The sequence below is a fragment of the Penicillium waksmanii genome (assembly GCF_028829765.1).
Source record: "Penicillium waksmanii strain IBT 27052 chromosome Unknown utg000007l:1.0-4314555.0:1.0-4317578.0, whole genome shotgun sequence".
NCBI classification, from domain to species: domain Eukaryota; kingdom Fungi; phylum Ascomycota; class Eurotiomycetes; order Eurotiales; family Aspergillaceae; genus Penicillium; species Penicillium waksmanii.
The window spans coordinates 2,313,897-2,336,918 of NW_026643253.1; the positions used below are offsets into that span (position 1 = coordinate 2,313,897).

Consider the following 23,022-nt stretch of genomic DNA (forward strand, 5'->3'; position numbering starts at 1 on the left):
TAAAAGTTATTACCAGGGCAGAATATTATGGTCGGAGATCAGTTTTACAACCAGGGAATCGGGAGTAGGTAACCGTAATCGAGTCGATTAGTGCTTCTGGGTGGGCGCTTCCGCCAGTTATTATTTTCAAAGTAAAGCTATTCAATCTTACTTGGAGCGAAAATCTTCCTGGAGATTGGCGTTTTGAAACTAGCGCAAATGGATGGACTACAGACAAAATCGGGATTCGATGGCTTCAAGAACTCTTTATTCCATCGACAAATACTCGTATACAAGGTCGATATCGACTTCTAGTACTCGATGGTCACGGAAGTCATTTAACACCACAGTTTGATGAAATTTGCGCTCAAAATAATATTATTCCAGTCTGTATGCCAGCACATTCATCACATCTTTTACAACTGCTTGATATCGGATGTTTTACGGTTCTGAAACGCTCATATGGAAATTTTATCGACCAAAAAATGCGGCTCGGTATCAACCATATCGATAAACTTGAATTTCTTGCAACATACCCACAAGCACGCGCAGAGGCATTCAAATCAGAGATTATTCAAAATAGCTTCGCAGCAGCTGGCTTAGTACCAGTGGACCCAGATCGAGTTCTTTCAAAGCTAAATATTCGGCCTCAAACCCCTATACCAACTATCCGTCCAAATAGCCGGTCAAGCGAATTTAGCCCAAAAACACCTGTAAATATCTACGAGCTTATAAAGCAAGCATTATCGATCAAAGCTTTCTTACAACGACGCTCAAAAAGCCCGCCATCACCATCACAAGCTGCTTTAAATCAGCTAATCAAAGGCTGCCAAATCGCGATGCATAACGGTATATTATTGGAGGAAGAAAACAAGCAACTACATGCTGCAAACGCTATACAGAGACAAAAGCGTGCTCGTAAAGCTAGACGTATAGCTCACGAGGGTAGCCTATCGGTTCAAGAAGCCTAGCAGCTTATACAAGCCCAAGAGGCTATTCAACAGCCTCTCGCACCACCCCCAGCACCTCCAGCACGACCTATTCAAACAGCACCAGCACCAGCGCAACGGCGGCTACCAAAATGTGGAAAATGCAGCGAGATAGGGCATAAGAAAAATGCATGTCCAATTAGATAAATTCAATGAATAAGACGGCGATTTGGTTGAAAAATAGGCTTAAAGTAGAAAGTAGGTGGGTAGGTGCGTCACTCGCTTACATGCGTCACTCGCTTACCGAATACGTTACTGTACGGTTTATCTGGGACAATAATGTTGAGAAAAATTATGATAAAATAATGTTTCTACTTCGTATTTACCCAGTATTTAGTGGTAAAGTATGTATGAAGCGGCTGTTTAAGCGTGCCAGAGAACAGCTCATCCCCAGAGTAGTTACACATTCTTAAACAAGGACATGTATCCCCACGTTCCAAGAGTACGCCGAATCTTCCCGTCGGCCCACAGCCAGCACTCGCATCGGTAATCGGTTCTATACATAGCTACTACTACTACTACTACTACTACTACTACTACTACTACTACTACTACTACTACTACTACTACTACTACTACTCTACTACTACTAGTATAATATCGGCAGATTTACCTTTAGGGCTACTAATGTTCTACCCTGGCAGGTAGTAACCGAGTTTGTCATGTTCCATCCGAGTCGGGATACCCGAAATATATATCTCCGCGCAGCTTTCAGTTCAAGTTCCTTATAAGTACTACTAGTACAAATAGTATGTCACCCAGACTCAGGCTCCGGGCGGCTGTGAATAATCCAAGGTTTCAAGTTAAATCTGCCAATACTTACATTCTTATGCATGTGAATACATGGCCATATAGACTAGATCTCAAAGGCCGAGGGTATCTCAGGATCTCGATTCCATACGGTTCCTAGTGCCGGAACGACCTTCGGGCATACTCAGCTTAGTACTACTATTAGTAACCGGTCGCGCTGCATGAGTGGCCTTGCTGCAAGCCACTACTAGCCCTGGAAATAGTAGCCAACTTGAACCGAATGAAATCCCATGCCTCCCAAGACGACCGGGACATAATAATGCTGACGTATTCAGCGAGCCGGGGTTTCAAGCCGTCAAAATGAACATAGAATTTCCCTGGGATTCGTGCTGTCTAAATAAGCGGATAAGATAGCCAACAACTTGAGAAATGGCAGCCTAGCGCTATCCGTATTGCAATGTCTTCATTTTGGTGCACATTGCGTTTGTCTTGGCCTCCGCCAAGCCGCCCCAAATTTCCCAATGGCAATGGATTGTACAGGATTTCCAAATGACATTTCCGATAACACATGGCATCTTATTTTTTACAGAACTCTATAGAGGATCGATTTTCTTCATTTTGGTTTTATTTTTGCATTCTTCATTATCGCTTGTTAGCAGCCCAAGCAGCACCACTTCTTTCATGCACCATTTCCAACCCTGTCCTTATCAAGCTTCTCGCAAACCCCGGAACTGACTTTGAAACAAAAAGCACATGGCCAAGGCCCTGGTATAGGCTTATACCGCCAAGCGCGGAGATTGTCTGAAAACACTCCGAGTCCATATTCAACTCGAATACCCCTCTAGCACATCATAGCACATCATGGCACCCAGCGCTATCGCCATTCCAAGCCGTGCAGCAAGGGTCCTTTCAGCAGAGGATGAAAGAAAGGATTATAAATGGCGATTTACCAACTGTCAATTTTTTATTTCCCCTCGTTTCTCTTTCGGTGACGAGACAAGTGCAAACATAATCAACATAGTCTCATCGCGATCGCGTCTTATACAGCGAGATGAGCGCAATAGAAGGAAAGACCACCGCGGTGTCCACGGTTGGTGAGACTTCACCGCAAGAACGAAAGAGAAGTTACGGGACTTTAGAGCCTGATGGCGAAAATGCCGACGCAATTAATCCGTTCCTGGATCCTGAGGTCGCGGAGTATTGGAGGACGGTTTATGAAAAGGCGCAGTATGAGTGTCGGCATGTTTTTGATCCTGCACTTACTTGGACGGCCGAGGAAGAAAAGGCCATAGTGAGAAAACTTGACTGGAGAATTTGTTTATGGGCTGTATGTTACGGCTTGAGTCCCCCTCGATGGAAGCGCCGACAACTAATCGCCGTTCTGTTCTTTTACAGTGTGTTATGTTCTTTGCGCTGCAGGTTGATCGGGGGAATCTCGTTCAGGCGGTTTCTGATACTTTTTTGACCGATCTTGGGTTAACTACTAATGGTGAGTCCTATCCAAGGGCAGATATTTGGATCAAATAGTGAGACGGATGGCTATTTGATATTTGGACCCGGAGAAATATTCTAACAGTCACATTCTAGACTATAACTACGGCAACATCGCCTTTCGACTCTCGTTTCTGGTCGCAGAACTCCCTTCGCAGCTTGTGTCGAAAAAGATCGGACCGGACCGCTGGATTCCTGTCCAGATGGTGCTCTGGTCCGTGGTGGCTATAGCGCAGTGCCGGCTGAGTGGTAAAACATCGTTTTTCGTTACGCGATGCTTGCTGGGTGCACTAGAGGTGAGTCCAATGAATAAGACATTGATGCAAGTTTCTTATGAATCTATAGGGGGGGTTTCATTCCCGACATCGTCCTTTGGCTGTCGTATTTCTACACTGCCCGAGAGCTTCCCATTCGGCTGAGGTACGCGCGGCACTCTCCCCGAGTCTCATACCCAACTAACAATGAATAGCTTCTTCTGGACATCACTTTCGGTCACTACAATCGTAACATCCCTCCTCGCCTTTGCAGTTTTCCACCTCAGCGGTGTACACGGAATGGCCGGCTGGCAATGGCTCTTCCTAATCGAGGGCGTAATAACCCTCTCAATTGGACTCGCATCATTCTTCATGATGCCAGCCTCCGTCGTCCAAACAAAGACCTGGTTCCGACCGAAGGGCTGGTTCAGCGATCGCGAAGTCGCGATAGTAGCGAATCGAGTTCTGCGTGACGATCCGTCCAAGGGGGACATGCACAATCGACAAGCAATCACTCCGACAAGACTATGGAGCGCAATCAAAGATTACCACATGTGGCCCATTTACCTCATTGGCGTCGTGGCATATATTCCACAGTCACCGGTCAATTCGTATATCACTCTTACGCTCCGCTCGGTTGGGTTTGATAAGTTCCAGACTAATCTTCTTACAATTCCGGCGAGTGTGTTCCATATCATCAATCTGCTTATTATTACTTGGGTAGCCAGCCGACTCAATTCCTGGTCGTTGGTCGCGATGTTCCAGGGTCTCTGGACTCTACCTTGTATATTTGCTTTGCGATTCTGGCCGGATGTCATTTCGAATGCTTGGGGCACGTATGCCGTGGTTACTGTGCTATTGAGTTACCCCTACTGTCACGGTATGTGAAGAGCAATCTCCTTTCACGGAACTAGTATACGAATGCTGACTTTTATAGCAATTGTGGTTGCATGGGCATCCCGAAACTCAAACAACGTTGGAAATCGTTCCGTTTCAGCAGCGCTTTACAATGTAGGTCTTCGCGTGACGCCTTCCTGGAACTACACAGATGCTAATGAAATACACGAACTACAGATGGCAGTTCAAGCCGGTGATGTGGCCGCCTACTTCATTTACCGCGACGATGACAAGCCTAAATATCGACGAGGAAATACTTCCCTTATCGCAATAAATATCCTTGCGATTGCGCTCTTTCTCGGAGCCAAGGCGTATTACGTTTATGAGAACGGACGAAGGGAGAAGATCTGGAACCGAATGTCAGAGGAGGAGCGGAATGAGTATATCAAGAACACGGATGTGCAGGGAAGCAAGAGGTTGGACTTTAGATTCGCTCATTGAGTCCAGGCTGTAAACAAAGTTGAATCAGGAGTGCATCATATTCCTGAAAGGAGACAGGCGCGCCCAACTTGAACAAATCAACAATCAACAAACGTGTACAGTATTTCCGGTAATCGGTGTCACCCCCTACGCTCTTTCATTTTTCCCCGAACCCTAGATGCCAAGAGACGCTAAACTGTTTTTGATATCAATATCAGCCGCCTTGGTTTTGATGTTGTATTATAAATAACCGGACTATCGTAATCGCGGGTGGCTTGTTCTTTTTGCCGACTGTTACAAATAGAGTAATACTCAAGGTGGCAGACGCCCCCCGATTTACTGCTTTACGTTTCACGTTAGTCCTAATATAGCTACTTTTACGGTGCCTGATTGCTAAGCCACAATCAGTCTGTGGGACGACTTCGCACCTGAGTCATCCGACCCAACCTTCGGTTTCTATCGAAGAGTGACCTCACATTGTATTCTCTCCTAGAGGATGGATCCCCTTTCCATCGCTGCATCGATTGCAGGAATTGTCGGGGTCTGCCTGCAAGCCGCTGGTTCGCTAGACGCTCTTCGCAGCAAGTTCCAACATGCTCAAGTTACCATCACAGCTCTAGCATCGCAATGTCGTGCAATCAAGACCGGTCTGTCACGTCTACAGATGGTGACGGTACAGAACCATGCGATCCGCAATCAGGATGATATCATCCACACTATGGACACCACACTCACCGGGTGTATGGTTGTACTATCGTGCTTTGATAATACCCTTGAAAAACTGTGCAAAGCTGGCACAGGCGCGAAGCGGTCATTGATAACGAGATGGCGAAACAAGGCGAGGGTTGTATGGAATGAGGATGAGATGAAAGGGTATATCTCTCTGTTGCAAGGACAGCAGTCTTCCGTGGCATTCCTGGTTCAGTTGCTCCAAATGTAAAGGCTCCCGCAACTCCTAAGTCTCTTTATAAGCTAGTGACCAATAGCCTTATACCTAGTACTAACTTCCTCCATTTTCCTCAAGGGATTCCATCGATGAGATTCTTAAAGGTGTCAGAGACCGCAAAGTTTTCCTCGACGAGCAAGTTTGCATGGCTGATTCCCTAAGGCAAGCGAACCCCAATGTCGACGTGGCTGTTTCGGTCCTGGGCTCCAGGCGAACTGCTGATAGTATATTTGGAGGTGGGGCTATGTTGACTGGCGAGCATGAATTTGAATTCGATGACATTCTTGTTAATGCTAAGGCTTACCGCCGAGCCATGGCCATGGCTGAGGAGGTCTTGTCCAGCCGAGGCCCAGTCGCCGCAACGAGTACATCGGGATCGAGGGAAAGGGGCCTCTCAAATGACCAGAATACAGAACTGCGGAATGATAAGGGTCTCACGGTGGAGTCCCTGATGGTGTCGCGCCGAGGCCCAGTCGCCGCAACGAGTATACCGGGATCGAGGGAAAGGGGCTTCTCAAGTGACCAGAATACAGAACTGCGGAATGATAAGGGTCTCGCGGTGGAGTCCCCGATGGTGTCGCGCCTGCCCATATTTACACTTGCTGAATTTAAAGTACAGATCATGCAATTATACCCGCAGCTCGAGTTCATTCTCATTGGGCGCTTTGCGCAGGAGCAAGTTAAACGGTATGGGAACCTTATGCATTGGAAACATATGCACTCGGCTGCCATTACCAATCAAGGGTGCCGGTCTGGCAATTTCTGTTTCGCACTGGGAGGCGAGGCATCTCTATACCGACGGCACAAGGCCACCACCGACTTGCCAGCTGGGCTGATGCAGCTCCAAATTACGGACTCTAGTCATGAACATGAGCAGTTATGTATCCTAAGTGCAAACGCTACCCTAAGTGCAAACGCTACCACATCGGCGCAGTTCCCCCCTGGCGTCCCCCTCCCTCCAGTTGAGCGCTTGCCGGCCGAATTTGAGTGTCCCATTTGTTTCGAAGTGAAGACTTTCGAAAAACCTTCCCACTGGACGAAGCATGTATACGACGACTTGCAGCCATTCACCTGCAGCTTTCCTCTATGTAACGATGTCAAATCATTCCGCCGCATGGAGGATTGGGTTCGACATGAGAACGAGCGACACCGGCGACTGAAGTGGTGGACCTGCTCATACCTCGACTGCAGCCATACATCCTACCGCAAAAATGAATTTGTTCTGCATCTGATCCGGGAGCACAAGATGCCTGATCCCAGAGTCAGGAGAACAAAATACTTGTTGGCTTCTGAGGCTGCGTCTGATAGTCAACATAAACCGGAATTGGACCGCCTCTGGGAGATGGTCAAGAAATGCAGATACGAAACTGACCCCGCCCAGGAGCCCTGTCGGTTCTGCGGAAACATCTCTAGTTCCTGGAAGGAACTAACGGAGCACCTGGCGAAACACATGAAGCACTTGGCTATGACAGTTCTGGCACTTAGCAACGACGGGTCTACCGAGTCGCATTCGAAGAATGTGAAGTGAGTATAAACATTTGGAATCGTCTTCCTCGCATATGTTGCTCGCTTTGCATCTCTTTCATCCTGCCTGGTTTGCGACGAGCTTCTCTCCTCTTTCGCGTGGGAATGAAAGCAACTTGATTGGTGGGAATGTGTGCCGGGGCTACCGTCACGCGAGCAACCACACGCCATATATCTAGTTCTAATTTAGGAGACTAATGGAACCGTGTGCACCTTTCACCCTTCTCAGATCAGAATAGGGGCGATACTTGGTTATCGACCGACGGGGACGGGGAAAGATCTGGCTCTACCGAATGAGCGAGTTCTGAAGTATATTAGACATCGAGCGCTCACTTCATTGCACGACTTCCGCTATTTATGATGTACTGACTCTGTCTTTGCTGTACATCATATGATGCATCGTTTTACGCTACCAAGAATCGGGGCGTCCGCTACTAGAATTTGATATCACGGTATTTGTGACAGTCAGCAAAAAGAACAAGCCACCCGCGATTACGATAGTCCGGTTATTTATAATACAACATCAAAACCAAGGCGGCTGATATTGACATCAAAAACAGTTTAGCGTCTCTTGGCATCTAGGGTTCGGGGAACAACGAGAGTGCAGTAGGGGGTGACACCGATTTCCGGAAATACTGTACTAGTAGTGTAGCACGCACTTTCCTTGTAACCGGTCAAGGCCCGCTCACATATAGAGGCAGCTTGCTTCTCCTTCAAATCCAACTTTCACTCATTATACCTATTAGACCAGTCATGCGACTTATATATTGATATTCGATTTTCCTCTGAAAGTGACCTGGAGCACTGCAGATGGGACCCATGCTGATACTCTCGTCAGTTTCAGGGGATATGGCCAAAGTACGAAATCGGGCTTTACAGATAATAATAGTAGTGGCAGAGCGCAAATAGTTGTTCCCTTTTCCTGCGAGATAGAGCTAGTTCTCGTACCGTTGTTATTGTTGAGATATATCTCTGGAAATAGATATGAGGAGAATAAATTGAATGTTGCAAGAAGTCGTTTTCCGATCAGAAAAGAAAGCAAAAATCCAGCGATCGTAAAATAGCCTAAGTGAACCTCAAGCATCATTCAACAAGGGCTCCCTTTCCCTTGATAGGGAATGAGTTCTACCATTAGTACGTCGCCAAGTAATATAGCAAAGAATCGCCTGTCCAAGAGAAAATATAAGATGATCCACAGCTGGCCATCCAATCTGTCGATACCATTCCATAAGAGGAGAATCAAAAAATGCGGGGATGCGGCTCGATGGCCACCGGACCCGAAAGAACCATGATGCACCAAGACAGGCAAAGACAACAGCCTGAGTGGCAAGTGTGCGAACACTCAAACAGAGCGATTTCTCTCGTAAACTGCGGCGAATTTGAATTATAAATGACGCAATGATTGACAATGTCACCACAGGGTTTATGAATGTTATGTGAGGAATTCCGAACCAGGCTATTAGGAATTCCCGATCGGGATTTGTGTCATGGGGACCCCCAGCAATGACATCAATTAATTCTGGTATAATACTGACAAGCAGAAAGGCGATGAAAATGACCAGAGCGGTACGTTTGTGGACCAGATCATCCCTTGGAAGATAATGGAGAGTGAGAACAAAACTGCAAAGGTTAATTAGAAACGGCAACTGACAGCGCCGAGGCTGTACTCGCACATACACAGTAAGTAATAAGATGCAGAATAATGACATTTGCAAGAGATTGATCCAGTCGCCAGTGGTTGGTGGTGTGTGAACAATGAGATCACCGCCAACGGTATCGTTCACCAGAAGGCAGAATATGATGGTGAATTGTTCCGTTGCGGCGACAAGATTGAAAAGTATGTAGCAGGCGGAGATTCCTGAGCTATCCTTTCTGATCCAGAGACATTGAATCCATGGATAAATTGAAAAAGCTGTCAGAAATAAAAGAATACTGGATATCAAGTTAGAAACGGATGCTCATTCGGCCAAAGTGATGCCTGGAATGCATACATGCTCAGCCAGTCTGGAAACGCCATGGTCACAGATAGTTTCAAAAATCAAATTCCTAGTCTTCGATATCGCAGCAGAGCGAGAGAAAACACCCAGGTGGGGACACCGGTTCAGTCGAATCTCCTCCCTTTCAAGATAGAAGAAAGCGGAGGAAGATAAGTTCCGTTGGGGCCAACACGGGGTTCTTGGCGGAAACCCCTCGCGGCCCGGGAGTGTCTTGGCACCCACCACGCCGGGCAAAACCAAACATATAAGATACAAGGCTAGAATTGAATCAAAACCGGGTGGGGAAAAAGAATTCCTTCCAGACACAAGCTGTGTTGTTTTGTATAAATTTTAATTGTAGTTGACCTATTAGAATAACCGTGATTGGGAAGCTATACCTGGCAAATATAATTTGATTACGTTCGTAGAAAATAGCCGTCTGCAACTATTCTGCTTTCTCTAATAAGCTATTGCGTGCCCCGAGGGTGAGGTTCCGGAACTATTATGGCAGCAGTAATGGGCTTAGAAACGGGTATGGACTTGAGATAAGACCGATTCAAAGTATGGGACTATTTACTGATAGTAAATCAGTTTTCTGAAGATGAGACGGAAGCCCAAAACCTGCAAAGGCTTGGGTGCCTTACTTCGGCCTCAGATATAATAAAGGCCGCCGTGTCATCCTTCACTGGCAGTCTATAGACACTGACCAATGTCAACTGGGTTGGAGACTGGTGTATATGATTCTCAAAATGTTTGCTTCTACGACTTTTGGAAGCTTGAGCGAGTCTCTGCAAAGATCCAATAATTTTGATAACCACAGATTATGTAAGACTCCTAGAATGTATTGTGGACTTTAGACTGCTTTTGGTTGGAAGGCTTGTGCTACTCCTGGGCCGTGCTGAGCCACTGGCAATGGGTTGACCTTTTACCTCAACTTCTTGTCCGCCTCAAAATTGCGCTTGACTAGGGAAGCAAATTGCTCGTCCTCGAGAACTCGGAATCCTGTAATTGCCATTCCTTTTCCGACACCCATGGATACTTCATGCGCTTCTGGGGTCCCCGCTGCATCTCTGAATTCCTCCGTATGAAGTCCAACACCAGGTGCCGTCGGAATACTGAAATTTCCATGGAAAGAAGGTACTTTGTAACTCACATTGCCTGGGTAAATGCGTTAGCTCGGGTCTCAATAAACGCTTGAAATAGACTAGTACATACCCATGTCGGTACTGAATGCACTGAGGATTTTATCCTCCAGATTGCAAACAAACTGCCGTTCCCATTTCTGCATGGCATCGGCGAACTCCGTACATAGTCCTTCGTTTGGCCGAATATCCGTATAAGGAGCCATCCTGTGAGGGTTGGTCAGCAATTGTCTCAAAAGATTGACATGACGGGCTAGGGATCCTAGTGCTATCTTCACTTACGCCACGCTTAGCTCCATGGTGCATCCAGTCGCAGTAGCTGCGCCCTTGAAGCAATTTTCCACGCGGGTCTTGAGCGAGTTCATCTGTGCCGCCGTTTCAGATCGCACATTGCATCGAATCCTGCTTCTTTCCGGAATGACATTGTGCGCAGTACCCCCTTCGGGCATAATAATGTTGATACGATCGCTTGGTCTAATGTGCTGTCTAAGCAAACCGACTGCCGTATAAGACAATGTCGCAGCATCCAGCGCGTTAATACCCTCCCAAGGCGTTGCCGCAGCGTGGGAAGGCTTGCCAATGAAAGTGGCATTCACCCCACAGGCCGACAGGCAAGTCCCATAGGATATACCAGCAATCTCCGGTCGGGAGTGATCAACCGGTGGTGTAGGGTGAATCATCAAGGCGGCATCAACATTCGCGAAAGCACCAGCCTCGATTAATTTCAATTTTCCACCACCTCCTTCTTCAGCGGGACATCCGAGTAACTGGACTCGTCCAGGAGACGATGATTCTCTCAACGCTGCGACGGTTCCCAGGAAAGCGGCGATAGATGAGACGGCGATCAAATTGTGGCCACAACCATGCCCGATCTGAGGCAATGCATCGTATTCCGCACAAAATGTCACGATTCGACCTCCTTGCCCGTACTCAGCAAGAAACGCGGTTTGCAAGCCAAACGCATTTTTTGTGACTCCAAAGCCTCGCTTTTCAAGGAAATCAACAATGACGTCATGAGCTTGGAACTCCTCATAGCACGTCTCGGGATTGCTATGAATCTATCGTATGTCAGAAGTTGGAAAAGGGGTTTCCAATTTCAATATTTTCAGGTTGGACTTCCGAAGTGTACCTTTTTGTTGATGACGTGGAGGTCTGATTCATGGCCGTTCACCGCATCGGATATTTGCTGGGCAGCAGCACTGAGCGAGCTGGGTCTCGATATGGCCTCCATGGTGAATTCGGTCTACTTAAACGTTGGAAGTTAAATATTCTCAGCGTTGTCTCGACTTCGTAGAATCAAGTTCGAGCTTTGAGCTATGTGGGTGGATTTATATCGTATTGGAGCTTGGGTCGGCTGTCTTTTCGTAGCTTCGGACCCGGAATCAACCAACAAGCCTCCTTTCAAGCGATGTTTCGATTGCAGAGAAACGGATGGAAGATACAAAGGAATGAATTAAGTGGTTTTTTGTTAAGTTCGGGGGATAGAAAGTCGATCTTTGGCGATGCGGTGAAAGAAACCGCATCGTTCGGCAATAGGCGGGCGCCCCAGGCATGAAATGCGGGGTTGAACGTTAACCTACACCAAACTCTCCTTAGTGTTGCGCACCCGAGTGCTGGAGGCATAAAACTGTCACTAACACCTGGGCAATCAAGGGAATTTCCGGTAAATTCCCGTGGTATCCGAGAACTTTTACTAGAAGCCGCAATTTCAGTCTGATAGAAACATATAGGAACAGGCTGAGGTGTCGCGTTGATCAAGCCTTGGAAAAAACCCGAAAATACTAGTTCTTTGCTCCTTGCATCCTCCTGCTAGATTGATGCAGGTAGGACGGTTCATGTTTACCTCAGCCCGATTCAACAGCCAGCTGTCGCTTTGAAAATACTAAAATACGATATCTGGTACCTGATTCAGTAGTTATCCAGTCCTCTATAATCTTTTCTATGATTGGATTGGAGATTATCCTACGTAGCATGGGTAAAAATCGGATATTAAAGAGATTGTTGCATTATACATTGGTAATCAATGGATGCTGCAGTAGTACTATGCTTTCAATTCACCTAGGCATGCAAAATGCGTACGTCATTACTGCTGTTTGCTGATGTTGTTTATGCTTTGTGTTTGCTTGGGAGGTGCGGCTGTGCCGGCTCAAATACAAGTTAGTACTGGTGAAGGGAGAAAACTCCTACCTGCGCTTCTTCCTAGTTGATTACCCCTTCGCCCCAACCCATTTTCTCACGATAAAAAAACGCTCTATACATATAGTTCTGGACATGCAGCTACAGTGGAGGAAGGCTGTTGGGGCGAAGGGGTAGTCATCAAGAATCCGTGAGAATGTTTTCAAGGTTTATAAATGGGATATTGTGCTTACTTCCCACGGCTCAGCTCAAGAGGAGATGCTGCCTGAATATGCAAGGTTCTACAGCAGCGGTTTTAGAGCAGCGGTTCATGACCTGTACACTTTTCAAGATATCCCTCCCAAGACTGACCAGTCCCGACGTTTGCAGGACGTTTCAAAAATACTTGTCCGCCGACGCGGCTGATGAACATTGGGTTTTTGTCCCCAATAATGCGCAAAGGATCCCTCACAAGCCAAATCATGGAAAAGCCCGAAGATCTCCCCGACGGGACCCTGCTTTTTTTAAGCCCATGATACGGTAGCTGAATGACTTCTCGCTATGTGCAAGGTTTGGGTTCCACGCTCTGGTCGCTATCATGAAATTCATCAACTGGACTACGGTCCAAATATCTTCGCCTTGGGAGTCCAGTGGGCGATGCAGACATGATTTCTGAGGCCGTGTGCTAATAGTGCGTGCGAGCGTGCGGGTGGATGGGTGTGAGTTCGACGTGTACGGTCTCCCTGCATCTATCTTTATTTGTGCCCTTCTTACCTCTGTTCATCCCCATGCTTACTTTCTACGCAGTGTCTATTCTTATCGATGCGTTCTACCAGGTCCTATCCTTATCTGTGTGTGCGATGCAGCCTCTATTCTTATGGATGCGTTTTACACAGACTCTTTCATTATGTGTGCGATGTCGAGGCGGGGCAGTTCCTATTCTTATCTGTGTGCTCTATGCACTGCCTATCCTTACGTGTTCAAATGCTTATGCGTATATCTCAATCTTTGTCCTCAGCAAGACCCCACCCCCGCCTTTCTTCCCAGTTCATCACCCTTTCGCCGCCGTAACAAGGTTTCCCATGACAAGGGGGCCTATATATACACACTGTCTGAATGCTTGTAAGTTGTGGAGGTCAAGGAGAACCAAAACATTGCCTTGTAAATTTGCAGGTCAGTCCTTATTGTTGTCTTACTATTAGCCTGTCACCTAGTTTTGGAATAGAGACTCAGCCAAAAGGATTTTCTAAGATTCCAGTACCACGGTGTCCACTATCATTGAGGAGCATCTCAATAAGACAACTAACGAACATTCTTTGAGCTCTACAGACAAAAAGAACCATGATCCACCATCTGGCCTATTGTCACTAAGTTCTCCCTTACAGCCCTGTGTTATCAAATTTGTGCTCGTTTAGCGACTGTGGCGCCGCGGTCCTCGTCATGATCCTCTGGCGAGATGCAGGCACCTATTCGCGGTGTCAGAGACTAGTATTCGAGGGAGTGACTCGAAGAAGCCAAGACCTGCTCCAAAGAATCGATAGAAATATGAATCCTCGAGGGCTTTGTGTATTATTCCGTTCAGCCTTGTTTGTAGACGCCGCTATCCATGGCCCTGGTTTGCGCAATTCACTTTGTAGCCTTCAATCAGCCCCTGAGCTTCGAGGATGGGCGTTACCTTCCATATGGTGTGAAGTAGAGCATTAAATCATGGGAGCCATTTCTGTCACGGCGTAGGACGGCGTGGTGGCCAATCCCGGTAGCGACGAAATTCAATGTAATCGAAATGGGTGTGAATACTTGTGTCTTGCCTAGGAGTTGCACAAGAATTGTACGGAGTGAGACGCGAGTATTGTTGACGGCCTGCTCTTTCTTGTTTATCAAGATTCGACCTTAGCTATGTAAATGCCGGGGCCTAGTTCTTAAGTGACATTCCTGGTGCTTACTGAACAAAAGTACGAACTACCAAACGGCAATGTGTGAGTAGTGGTGTGGCCTTGTTACTTAGATTGAGGCAAGTTAAGTCACATTAACAGCTCATCTCTACACGTCGCGTAGGCTTTCTTATTTCTTCTTATTATTATCATTCTTCTTCTTTTTCCCTGGATCTCTCTAATCCAGCTCTCTTATAGTCTACTTTGTTTATAGTCCCCCTACAACCAGGATGCATGTCGGTCTACATCAAAGATGTAACAATAGAACGGTAACCCCTAACTCGAGTAGCTACTACCCTACCTAATTTTCTAGTAACCATAGCAGAATGGGGGACTTTTGATAAATGCTCTTCCTAGTCCACAAAGTAGAAAAGTCAACTACTTACATAGTTTATGGAAACTATTTAAGCTTTTCGGGTGGCTTTGGAATCCAGGGTGGACATGTAGACACGTAAAATCTCCAGCCAAAGCATTTCTTCAATAACTCGAAGGAAACCCAGCCCTCTGATACAAGAAAAATATAATCGAAGCATATACCGCAAGACCTCATTGATGGAAACCTAGGGTAGCGTCTACCATTCCGACAATGGAAAACCTTGCATAACGATGAAAACTAAACCATCTGGCCAATTGTCGAAAGAAGGTTTACGCCTCTAAATGCCTCAACAATTATGATATAAATAAGCGACGTGTCATTGTAAGCACTACGGAAGTAGAACTGAAAATTATAAAAGCCCATTTATCGTCGCGTCGTAAGAAACAGGTTTATCGGATACAATCGCTTTCACAAATTCGAAAGCCGGCAGGAACTGGAATCAATTATTACCAGAAAAAACCATCCTCTTCGTCATCCAATCCGTGATGTTTCGCCAGTTAATTTCAATTGCTATTCTTTCCTGCAGTGGAATTGCCGCTGCCATCGACCTCACCCTGACACAACAACTCATGCTTGCGCCAAGTCGCCATGCCAGATATGAGTTGCTGAAGGATGAGGATTTTGTCTTCGACTTCGGCAAAGGTCCCAGCAGTGAGCTTGTTAATGGGGGATATCTTGTTGATGCGACAAGCGAGACCTTCCCTGCCTTAGTTGGTCAAGGTGTGGGAATGGCTGTCGGTATCTTGGGTCCTTGCGGGTTTAATACCCCTCATGTACATGTTGGAGGCACCGAATTCAACATTGCGCTCAACGGAACATTTCATACATTCTTAGCGCTTGAACCCCCGACCACAAACTCCAGTGCTCCTCCACGGGTTGTCAATCTGACCATGAATACTCTCCAAGCTACCATCTTCCCTCAAGGCTCACCCCATATGGAGTTCAACCCCAGCTGCGAAACCCGCGCATTCGTCGCCGCATTTGGCACAGATGATTTTGGTCGGACTCAGCAGTTTGAAGCTCTTTTCTCCGTACCGGACGATGTACTCGAAGACAGCCTCGGCGATGCCCTCAGTCGCTCTCAGATTGACAAAGTCCGGAGTAAGATTCCTGGACCTGTTATGAAAAGCATCCACCAATGCAGAGTGAAGTGTGGAATGTCACCCAAGTGATAGCACTGATTTGCAAATGGCCTTCGTCACAATACGTTGACAAGAAGTGTGCTTTAATGGCCCGCAGAGACCTGGTCTCACCAGAGAGAATATCGGGAGGCTGGGGTAAATCATTGGAAAGTTATTGCAATTTGAACAGTCGGCAAGGGCGTCAGCTAGACAAGTTCTAGATGACTTTTGGTTTAATGAGTAAAATAGCCACGACAAGCGGTCATTCTGTCGAGAGTTGGCGCGGGGAACTCGGTTTCAACCGAGAATGTACCTAGGACCTTTCTAGATTCCTTCGAAATTCAAGCCTATGTGTCGAAAATGACTTTTACCACTTTCCTTTTTTGCACCGATAATATCAATACGCTATGCGAGGAAGCAGTCAAATCCTTGATCAGGATCTGCTTTATAGCCCCAGTTAAGCCTTGAAACTGGTGTCGATTACCGTCACCGGGAAACATGTGCTGCATTGTGCGTATTCTTGTTGAAACCACAGAGGACAAATGCGTGAGTATCTACTTACGCGTCGGGTGCGACGTGGGGCAGGGGAGTCCCCCATCTTCATCTGGCATTCGTTCTTGGTTTTCGGAAAAGGCGAAAAGGGCAGATGGTGGGAAGAAGGGTTCGAGTTGCTCAAGCCTGAGTAGTAGAAAAGCGTGGCCAAGCAGATTTGGAACCTTGGGCCCTGAAAATGGTAAATATATAGTATAGATCGGAGATTTGTGCCAGGTGCGACTCCTGCAGATCACCCTAGTCTTCTTCCCTGATTGGCCGGTTGAACCCTCTCTATAATTCTTACCTTGGATTCGCCAGATCAGCAGTAGTAATTTGATCTGCGAAACTGATCCTGTAAGGCCATTGGCTCAACCGAAGGTTCACTCTGTTGGTCAGTCTTGATCCCTATCGGGTTGATCTGACCATTCTCAAGTCCACACGTACCTGTCGTCTGAGTAGTCTCCAGTACTTTCAGATAGTCCAGTGTATTCTCCAACTTCATAAAGGGGCCCCTGCCCCTGGAGACTACACAATAGCGCAAATTTAGAGAGATCGAGAAGATGAAAATTTAAAAAAGGATACTGGAGGAAGTGAGGTATATAGCCAAATGTTTGATCAAAAACTCATGTGAACTGCATCCTTTCATACATACGAAGGTGCAATAGATTCTACGTGTTTACATTCCTAGGAATGGACAGTGAAATAGCCGTGTTGGCTGATTTTGTTTGGGGCGCACCGCGGCGCCAAAAAATATGGTTTGTTCGAAAAGAGAGAAAATAACATAAACCGATAGCTACTCATTCCTGCCAGATACGTGCGCCACCATGAATATCTCCTTATCCTCGTCATCACTCTTCAGAGGTAGATGGCTCGAGAACGGAGAGGCCCTTCAATTATTTGATCATTTAGATGTTCCGGAGATCTAAATTTAAAATTTAACCCCTAAATATTCCGAACTACCGCGGCTCGACAATAATAGGCCAGCACCTCCGATAATACCATAAACCGCTGCAAAAGCACTAGATTTCGGAACGCTCGGCAATCAAGTTCGAAGTGTTCGGCAGGCTGTCTATAGCAGAGCGGTTTATCTGGTCGATAGATTGGAATCCAGCCTCCTCCATCAAAATATCAAACTCTGCCAGCAAACTCTTCAAAACATGGCGAACACCTAAGCGAGAATGGGTCATTAAACAATCAATTATCATTTCCGGGCTTTGTAGAAACCTACCATGCTCACCAGCTATGCTAAGTCCCCAAATCCACATGCGTCCGATAAAGACAAATTTGGCACCCAGCGCAATGGCTTTGAAAATGTCGGCAGCACTTCGTACGCCCGAGTCGAACATAATCTGTGGAACATTTCTTGTGAGCAACAAAAATTTGACAATAGCGAATGGAAGGACTCACGTATATCTTGTCGCCTACAGCATCGACGATTTTCTCCAGAGCATCGAGGCTAGCGATAGCACCATCTACCTGGCGGCCGGCATGGTTCGTCACAACGATTCCGTCAATTCCCCTGTAACACCGAGGTCGTTAGCGAAGCCATCCAAAAGGCCATCCACACAATAAGACACTCACATCTCAACACATTTCTGAGCAGCTTCCACGCTTTGAATTCCCTTCAGACAGAACGGTCTCCCGCCACTAATGCGCTTCCATTGCTGCATCGTCCACTTGACCTTCTCCCAAGTATGAGCGCGACCATGCCAAATATTCTCATCAATCCATTTGGCACCAGCCTCCTTGGGATTTTTCTTCGGGTCAATCCCGGCTTCTTCCAGCCGTTTCAGAAATACCGGATCATTCAAAGCAATGTCTCCAGCCCCGTGGTCGTGATAAAAGGCATAGTTCCCGGTGAAAACGTCATTGTGTCGCCACCCCAACGACCAAGTATCAGTAGTCAACATGCAAGCATCGAATCCCGAGTCCCAGGCGCGCTGTAGCATAGAGATACACTGCTCGTCATCATGACTTTGGTAAAGCTGGAAAAATCGTGGACCGTTGCCGTTGGCCTTTCCCACGTCTTCGATGCTGTAGCTGCCAGCGGAAGAAAGACAGTATGGGAGGTTCAGCTCCTCGGCGACTTTCGCGACCGATAGTTCGCCTGTTGGATGGTAGATTCTGTTTATCCCGATCGGTGCGAATCCCAATGGGGCAGACACCTTGTGTCCGAAGATCTCGGTAGCCGTGTCTCTGATGTTCGTGTCCACTAGGGTTCGTGGGATGATTCGGTGACGGTAGAATGCCTGACGGTTGGCCAGGTGTGTCCAGGAAAGGCCTGCATTGCATGAGGAGTAGTACCTGGATAGACTGTTAGTTGGAAGACTGTTCTCGCGTCGCGAACGAAGTTCTCGGATTCATTGGGTGTACTTACCATCCCGCGAGCGAGAGCTTCTCCTTTGCCAGTTTTTCGATTTCGGCTGGATCTATTCCATTCAAGCGATAGTGGTTAGTCTAGATGTTAGAGGGCTATATACAAGACGTGGTATGCATACCTGTGTTGAAAAGAGGATATTCGCCATTATTGGTGTTCCAAAAGGCGTCACGCCGGTAGAGTGACCATTGCGGAGTGGTTCGGGTCTTGATGTTTGGGTTTTTTGGGTCTGACATTTTGATCTGATCTTCCAACTTCTCTGCATGGAACCCGACGATATTTATATGAGAAGAAAGTTGTATTATTTTCGGATTCTCGACCGAGAAGTAGGTCACACTATCCGGAATTGACAAGAGGCCGATCTTGATTCACGGCTCCAGTTTTAATAGCCAATAGGGGACCCCAAACTGATCCGTTGCCACATGTTTGTATGCTTAAACTACAGGTTATGGCTTTGTGACTTCCGTTTGCGGTATTGAGATGGTGAATCAAGTTCTGGCAGATATTTGGCTCTCAATGACGATTTTCAGGTTTCCAGGAACTAGAGACAATATACTCAGGTCTATTTCACTCCAGTGGATTTTACTTATGCTGCCCTCGCAGTAGATCCGCTGTGGAAGCTGGTCTAATGCCATCTTCTGGTGGGACTACTTCTCGGCCGACTAAATGATATCAGATCGAGAGGGTAGATGATCACCGTGGGGCACAAAAGTGGACCCGGAAGCTTGTATACCCTCACCTTGCAACATTCGACACAACTCCCCGTCCCCGATATGAGTTTCAGTGTATCCTCATATGCAGCTCCTGCAATTCAGAGGCTCAAATATCAGTCTCAATATGGCTAAGCGCCGAGGAATTTCCGACGCGTCTATTGAATGCGAGAGAGGGTGGATTTTGGGGCCGGGCGGGGTTTCAGAGCTGACAAGGCGCTTCACTATGATTTTAATCTTGTCAACAGGCCATCTGAGGCACTTCCTCAGACAAGCCTACAATTATTTGATTGTCAAAGATGTCCGATCCCAAAAGTATACTGTGGGCTAGATCTGTGCTGTCCCCACCGAGTATGTCGCTGCTCAGGAGTTTCTGGGCGAGGAGCATGATGGTCCAGAGTATTTGCCGCCTCCGATGAGGAATGACTACGCACTTGGCAAAATGGGAAAGCACAATGTTGTGATCGCTACGCTACCCATGGGCGAATATGGAATTGCCTCTGCGGCGCGGGTAGCGGAGGAGATGCAACATGCTTTTCCAAAAATCCGTCTCGTTTTCCTTACCACCTTCAGATCAAGGATCAGGACATTCAGAGAACGGCAGAGCTCTAGTACCATCAGCGCCACTATCGGATAGTGACTCTTCTGAGCCATATTATACGCAAGTACAAAAGTTACAGCCATCAAAACACCTGGATCCCGATCACAATCTGAGATTTTCAGACTCGGTGTCATCTTCGGAATCTAAGCAGGACTCTGCACGCACACATTCTAGCAGTACAGGTTCAAGGCAGCGACGACGAAGGCGATATAAGAAAGAAACAAGTTGGGGGAAGGAACAGTCCAAACAAATTGAGCCAGGCGGAGAATCAGACCCAAATGTTTTCAGATTATCTGAGCCAGCTCGATCATCTCGCAAAGACGAAAGCACTGGCACAGGCACTGGTACAGGCACTGGCAGCTAGAAAATAGTTCGCGAAACTCGGGCTCGACCTCAACGTAAACTCTTCGGGATGTTTCGTGTTAAATAGTACAATATTATTAAAATTTCAGAATAAGAAAATGCCACCTACTAGGTAAATTACTAGTAGTGCTATGAGAGGCCCAAAGTTTCGCTGCGAATTTGACATTGGTAACTTCAAGCCCTGGACTCGGTGGAGTTGATAGCCAATGTCCAAGTTCCACTGCAAACACTACTATACTATACTACTAGTAGTGCTACTACTCAGGCTATTGACATTTCGGCAGACTTCAACTTCTTAGGTTTAACGTTAAAAACCTGCTGCATTAACTCCAGCGCTGTCTTAATTATATCTATATCAGCAATTTATGAAATATTCCAACCAGTACACTTGTAGGATCGTGCTATACTAGTATAAGTAGGTCACGTATCACGTGGACTCGACCCACCCGGCGCCGCGTCGAGCTTCACCAAATAAAGCAACTTTGGAAGCTCAGCAGTCCAATCCAACCTGCAGCTGAGTGAGAATCCACAGAAATCGCACTCAACTTGCTCATCAATTACACTTTTCGCTTCCAAGGTTTACAGGACCTCCGGGGCTTGTTTCAATTTCAATTTCCCCCTAACAGCCTGCGTCGCCTTTCGTCCAAAAATGCCGTTCAAACGCAAGTCCGAAGGTGCCTCAACAACACCCGCCAAACGCGGTCGTCCCTCGCTCTCGGCGAATGCCAAATCTGCCCAGGAAACTCCCAATGTATGCAACTTATTTCGAGGAGGAGGGGAAGGGGGAGGGGGCGCGCAATTGTGCTAATCTTCAGATCACCGTCCCATCAATCCACCCCCCCGGGCTCCACATGCAAGGCCCTTGTCACTAACAGCTCGAAACGCAGGCTTCTTCCCCTCAGACCGGCGAGAAGAGGAAGCGCGGTCGCCCGCGCAAGAGCCCCGATGAGGTAAAGCCTACGGCCAAGGCCACCCCGAGTGGTGGTGCCACGCGCGGTCGCGGTCGTCCCAAGAAAATCCTCACCGCGGCACAGACTGCGGCTGCAGCAAAGGCTGCAGCTAACGCGGGTCCTAAGAGGGGTCGTGGCAGACCTCGTAAGGAGCCTAGTACGTCTTATTTCACTTCTCACACCTTCATTCAAGCTAATTGTGAGCTACACTCTAGGTACCGAGACAACTCCCGCCAAAGAGAAGAAGAAGGATGGTCGTGGTCGCCCGCGCAAGAGCTTGCCTGCCAATGGCGACGAGCCGAGCATCCTTGATGCGAAGCCTGATACGGACGAAGAGCATGTGGCCGATGTGCCCAAGGAGAATACCGGTCGTTCATACTGGTTGATGAAGGCGGAGCCCGAGTCGCGAATGGAGAAGGGTGTTGACGTGAAGTTTTCTATTGATGATCTGGCTGCGGCTGATAGGCCAGAGCCATGGGATGGTGAGTTTCTACGCGAACGAATGCTGTCCGACATGTACTAATGACTTTTGACAGGCGTTCGAAACCCCGTTGGTAAGAACCGAAATAAAGATACCCACAGTGAAACGAATCAATGAGTCGCATGCTAATGATTGTATAGCGCGGAACCTCATGCGCGATATGAAGAAGGGAGACTACGCATTCTTTTACCACTCAAACTGCAAGACACCAGCTGTCGTCGGAGTGATGGAGATTGTGCAGGAGCACTCACCTGATGGTTCGAGCTTGATACCCACAATCCTACTGGACAGGAACCCCCCTCTAACTGACAATGTTTTTTTTCTTACCAGAGGCCGCATTCGACCCGAAGCACCCTTACTACGATCCAAAGTCCGTCCGCGATGTACCCAAGTGGGTAGTAGTCCATGTCGAGTTTCGTCGCAAGTTTGAGAACCAGGTTACGCTGCACAAGCTCAAGGAGCAGGCGCAGACTGGCAAGCCTCTGGAGAATCTCCAAATGGTCAAGCAGTCACGACTGAGCGTCTCGTCTGTGACCCCGGCACAATGGCGATACATTCTCGAGCTGGCGGGCGAGGACCCCAACGCCGAGATGGTGGCCGAGGAGAGCAAGGATGGTGAGGACAAGAAAGCTGGAGACAAAGATGCTGAAGATAAGGACGCCAAGGGCAAGGATGCTGAGGCGGACCAGGATAGCGAGCTTGAGCTCTGAGGGATCCAATTCCAGCTAGCCTGGGCGATGGCAGTCCAGCACAGAACCAGGACCAGGATCGGATTTCATTTGTAATATTTCTTCCAAGATACGATATTCGGGCGTTGACGGATCGGCATGATATTGACAGGATAGCGAACATGCGAGGGCTAGCACTTACAGTAATCGAGTCCTCTATTCTCACTACGAGCGCATTAAAGTTAAAAAGTAAAAAAGTCCAGTAAGCGTAAAGTAATTAAACTATGTAAATCATCGCTAGTCATCGCCAGTCATCCCAAAGAGGCAAGTCATCAGGCCGAGGTCAACCGACTTACCGAGAATGCCTGCTCTCCTCCAACTTCCCCTCACAAACTCTCCTACCACAATAAATGACCCGGCGAATATA

At 47.4% G+C, this 23,022-nt stretch overlaps 7 protein-coding genes across 7 annotated transcripts; 5 read left to right on the forward strand and 2 right to left on the reverse strand.

The window, feature by feature from the left end:
• Positions 1 to 2,769: 2,769 nt before the first annotated feature.
• On the forward strand, positions 2,770 to 4,801 carry N7481_007692 (pantothenate transporter; the record flags this gene model as incomplete). Its single annotated transcript, XM_057266911.1, has 6 exons — positions 2,770 to 3,009; positions 3,114 to 3,207; positions 3,306 to 3,423; positions 3,555 to 3,629; positions 3,679 to 4,343; positions 4,401 to 4,801. The coding sequence occupies 6 exons, from the start codon at positions 2,770 to 2,772 to the stop codon at positions 4,799 to 4,801; spliced, it is 1,593 nt and encodes a 530-aa protein (XP_057121112.1).
• A 475-nt stretch (positions 4,802 to 5,276) lies between these two features.
• Positions 5,277 to 5,720, forward strand: N7481_007693 (uncharacterized protein; the record flags this gene model as incomplete). Its single annotated transcript, XM_057266912.1, has 1 exon — positions 5,277 to 5,720. One exon carries the CDS (start codon positions 5,277 to 5,279, stop codon positions 5,718 to 5,720), a length of 444 nt encoding a protein of 147 aa, XP_057121113.1.
• A 151-nt stretch (positions 5,721 to 5,871) lies between these two features.
• On the forward strand, positions 5,872 to 7,254 carry N7481_007694 (uncharacterized protein; the record flags this gene model as incomplete). The annotated part of the gene is made up of 1 exon (XM_057266913.1): positions 5,872 to 7,254. The coding sequence occupies one exon, from the start codon at positions 5,872 to 5,874 to the stop codon at positions 7,252 to 7,254; it is 1,383 nt and encodes a 460-aa protein (XP_057121114.1).
• Positions 7,255 to 10,151: 2,897 nt separating this feature from the next.
• On the reverse strand, positions 10,152 to 11,599 carry N7481_007695 (M20 family metallopeptidase; the record flags this gene model as incomplete). Its single annotated transcript, XM_057266914.1, has 4 exons — positions 10,152 to 10,384; positions 10,442 to 10,575; positions 10,651 to 11,426; positions 11,498 to 11,599. 4 exons carry the CDS (start codon positions 11,597 to 11,599, stop codon positions 10,152 to 10,154), a joined length of 1,245 nt encoding a protein of 414 aa, XP_057121115.1.
• A 3,676-nt stretch (positions 11,600 to 15,275) lies between these two features.
• On the forward strand, positions 15,276 to 15,962 carry N7481_007696 (germin family protein; the record flags this gene model as incomplete). The annotated part of the gene is made up of 1 exon (XM_057266915.1): positions 15,276 to 15,962. One exon carries the CDS (start codon positions 15,276 to 15,278, stop codon positions 15,960 to 15,962), a length of 687 nt encoding a protein of 228 aa, XP_057121116.1.
• A 1,502-nt stretch (positions 15,963 to 17,464) lies between these two features.
• Positions 17,465 to 19,058, reverse strand: N7481_007697 (uncharacterized protein; the record flags this gene model as incomplete). The annotated part of the gene is made up of 6 exons (XM_057266916.1): positions 17,465 to 17,613; positions 17,674 to 17,794; positions 17,853 to 17,964; positions 18,027 to 18,749; positions 18,823 to 18,874; positions 18,944 to 19,058. The coding sequence occupies 6 exons, from the start codon at positions 19,056 to 19,058 to the stop codon at positions 17,465 to 17,467; spliced, it is 1,272 nt and encodes a 423-aa protein (XP_057121117.1).
• Positions 19,059 to 21,145: 2,087 nt separating this feature from the next.
• On the forward strand, positions 21,146 to 22,637 carry N7481_007698 (EVE domain-containing protein; the record flags this gene model as incomplete). Its single annotated transcript, XM_057266917.1, has 6 exons — positions 21,146 to 21,247; positions 21,384 to 21,603; positions 21,662 to 21,928; positions 21,983 to 22,000; positions 22,068 to 22,184; positions 22,258 to 22,637. The coding sequence occupies 6 exons, from the start codon at positions 21,146 to 21,148 to the stop codon at positions 22,635 to 22,637; spliced, it is 1,104 nt and encodes a 367-aa protein (XP_057121118.1).
• Between the last annotated feature and the right edge of the window lie 385 nt (positions 22,638 to 23,022).